Here is a 2,758-nt window from a genome sequence, read left to right on the forward strand (position 1 = left end):
GCTTAATGTTTACTGAGTTCACTTTTTCAGTTTTGGTATTAACTGATGTGGTAATGTTAATACTTTCCCCTCTAACCTCAGAGGGATATTAGAAAAATTGATTAATAATTAGGTGTGCAGTGCTTTTAAAACTATAACATGCTGTTCAAATCAATTCGTGTCACTGTAAGGTCTATGAGTGTTGATTTATTCTAATGGATTTTAAGGCATAGAGACAAAGTGGAATGAGAATAAAATCAGAGGTGCTCCCATACACAGAGGTGTAGGGAACCCACAGCTCCTTGCATGAAGCCTTCTTTAGTTCTCTTCCTCGACTACCTCTAGGGGTGGATTTTTTTTTTTTGAACCAAAATATCATGTAACATTTAATAATTTCAAATATATTTTTTACAAGTTACTGATTAAAGTTATATATACAAATATAATTTTAGTCATAAAATCCCAACAAACTGCTTACATTTAAGTCACTGGATCTGGTAGAAGCCAATTTAGAGTCTTCTAGTCCGCTAAATTCACCTTCCTTAAGTTATACAGAAATAAAATCTGATAGTTTTGATTTAAAGAGGTGCTGTTATCACATTGCAACACTCAGAAAATTGTACCTGTCTATACAATGTCACTCACATGCTCCACTAATACTTAAAGCACCACTGCAAGACTAAATGTGTACAACACTGAATCACAATTCCCAAGCTTAATTTGATTCTAACAACTAGGATTGGGATGAAATGACAAGAATTTTCTCTCCTTCGGTCCAACGAAAAAACAGCCCCTTCTGTCCTGTCTGTCTAGGGTTGAATTTTAACAGATGTCAAAGGCTCCTGGGAATATAGTAGGGAGATGAATGATCTAGCTCAAACCACATTTTGGGCTAAAGAGGGAGCTGAAGCAAGTAGAACTGAGTGACCTCCCTGGGTAACATAGCAGGTTCATAAAGAATAAGATATATGATTAAAATATATTTATGCTGTTCAATTTCCATATAAGAGATAAATCTTTGCTCAATTTCAATGCCTCAGCAGTATTATTGTTTCTTTCAAAGCTGTACATGGTGGAAGGAATATCATCCAATGGCCCTGAGAAATCATACCAGGGTGTCTGAATTTATTTTTTGTGGACTTACCCAGTCTCAAGAGCTCAGCTTGCTCTTATTTTACTTTTTATCTGTAGTTTATGTAACAACTGTGTTAGCAAATGTTGCCATCATGGTCACTGTGACCTGTGAGTCCCGCCTTCACACCCCCATGTACTTCCTGCTCCGCAATCTCTCAGTCTTGGACATCTGCTTCTCCTCCATCACTGCTCCCAAGGTCCTCGTGGACCTTCTGTCAAGGACAAAGACCATCTCTTTCAATGGTTGCATCACTCAGATGTTCTTCTTCCACCTTCTCGGTGGGGCAGACATTTTTTCTCTCTCTGTCATGGCCTTTGATCGCTACATGGCCATCTCCAAGCCCCTGCACTACGTGACCATCATGAGTAGGGGGCGATGCACTGCCCTCATTGTGGCCTCCTGGGTGGGGGGCTTTGTCCATTCCATCGTGCAGATTTCCCTGTTGCTGCCCCTCCCCTTCTGTGGACCCAATGTCGTTGATGGCTTCTACTGCGATGTCCCCCAGGTCCTCAAACTCTCCTGCACAGACACATTTGCTCTTGAGATCTTAATGATTTCCAACAACGGTCTGGTCACTACTCTGTGGTTTGTCCTTCTTCTTGTGTCCTACACAGTCATCTTAATGATGCTGAGGTCTCACACTGGGGAGAGCAGAAGGAAAGCCATCTCCACCTGCACAGCCCACATCACTGTGGTGACCCTGCACTTTGTGCCCTGCATCTATGTCTATGCCCGGCCCTTCACTGCCCTCCCCATGGACAGAGCCGTCTCCATCACCTTCACGGTCATCATCCCTGTCCTGAACCCCATGATCTACACCCTGAGGAACCAGGAGATGAAGTCATCCATGAGGAGACTGAAGAGAAGACTTATGTTTTCTGAAAGGGGATAGATTCATTATAGATTGTCAATCAAGATACAAACATATAATCAAAATATGTTTTAAAATATCAGCTGTCACATATTGGGGCTTAACTACGCATAGACAATTAATTACAGCAGGATGGCACAGACACAAAGGATCAGTGACCTGAAACACTGGTATTGAGAAAGAACACCGATGGGAAGTTAAACAGAAAGAACATAGTCCTTGAAGAGCAACTGACAGCAAGCAGGGTGTAAATGTGAAATATAATAGAAGATCTTGGGTGTCCCAGCAATAGGGTGGAGGTTAGCGCTGTGATGCCCATACAACAGGGACATCTGTCTCAACATAGTAGAGCTCTAGCAGCTTGGACTCAGTCCAGCAGTAGTTACCCTACGACGATTTATTAAGCATATACTGTGTGCCAGATACCTCTTGTAAACCTTCTCTATAACCTCTGCTTTGTCAGCAACAATTGGACCTTCTTTTTAATCAGTTCATCTATAAAATACACTGGCACGACCCCCACAACCACCCAAGATACATGAAGACTTAGATTTTAAGGATTCCATTACCTTTTACTTCCTGTGACTTTGTCAGAATTGGATGTGACCTGGGACCTAGATATTGGGGCCTTACAAAATCAGACTGCATAAACACAACAATGGCAAGAATCTGGAACAGCCTGTCCTACTGTAGTTCATACCACTGCTTAAGGCAGAAGCTAGTTTGATATTTGGAAAAAGAAAAAGCTGTAACCAACCCAATAAATACTTTTA

The 2,758-nt window shown here is 41.5% G+C and overlaps 1 protein-coding gene across 1 annotated transcript; it reads left to right on the forward strand.

Annotated features, from left to right (window-relative positions):
• Nucleotides 1–1,070: 1,070 nt before the first annotated feature.
• LOC116880584 (olfactory receptor 4D9-like) lies at nt 1,071–2,006 on the forward strand. Its single transcript, XM_032879894.1, has one exon. The coding sequence runs from the start codon at nt 1,071–1,073 to the stop codon at nt 2,004–2,006; it is 936 nt and encodes a 311-aa protein (XP_032735785.1).
• The last annotated feature ends 752 nt before the right edge of the window (nt 2,007–2,758 follow it).

This window comes from Lontra canadensis, unplaced genomic scaffold (genome assembly GCF_010015895.1).
Source record: "Lontra canadensis isolate GAN:19392208 unplaced genomic scaffold, GSC_riverotter_1.0 scaffold66, whole genome shotgun sequence".
NCBI lineage: Eukaryota > Metazoa > Chordata > Mammalia > Carnivora > Mustelidae > Lontra > Lontra canadensis.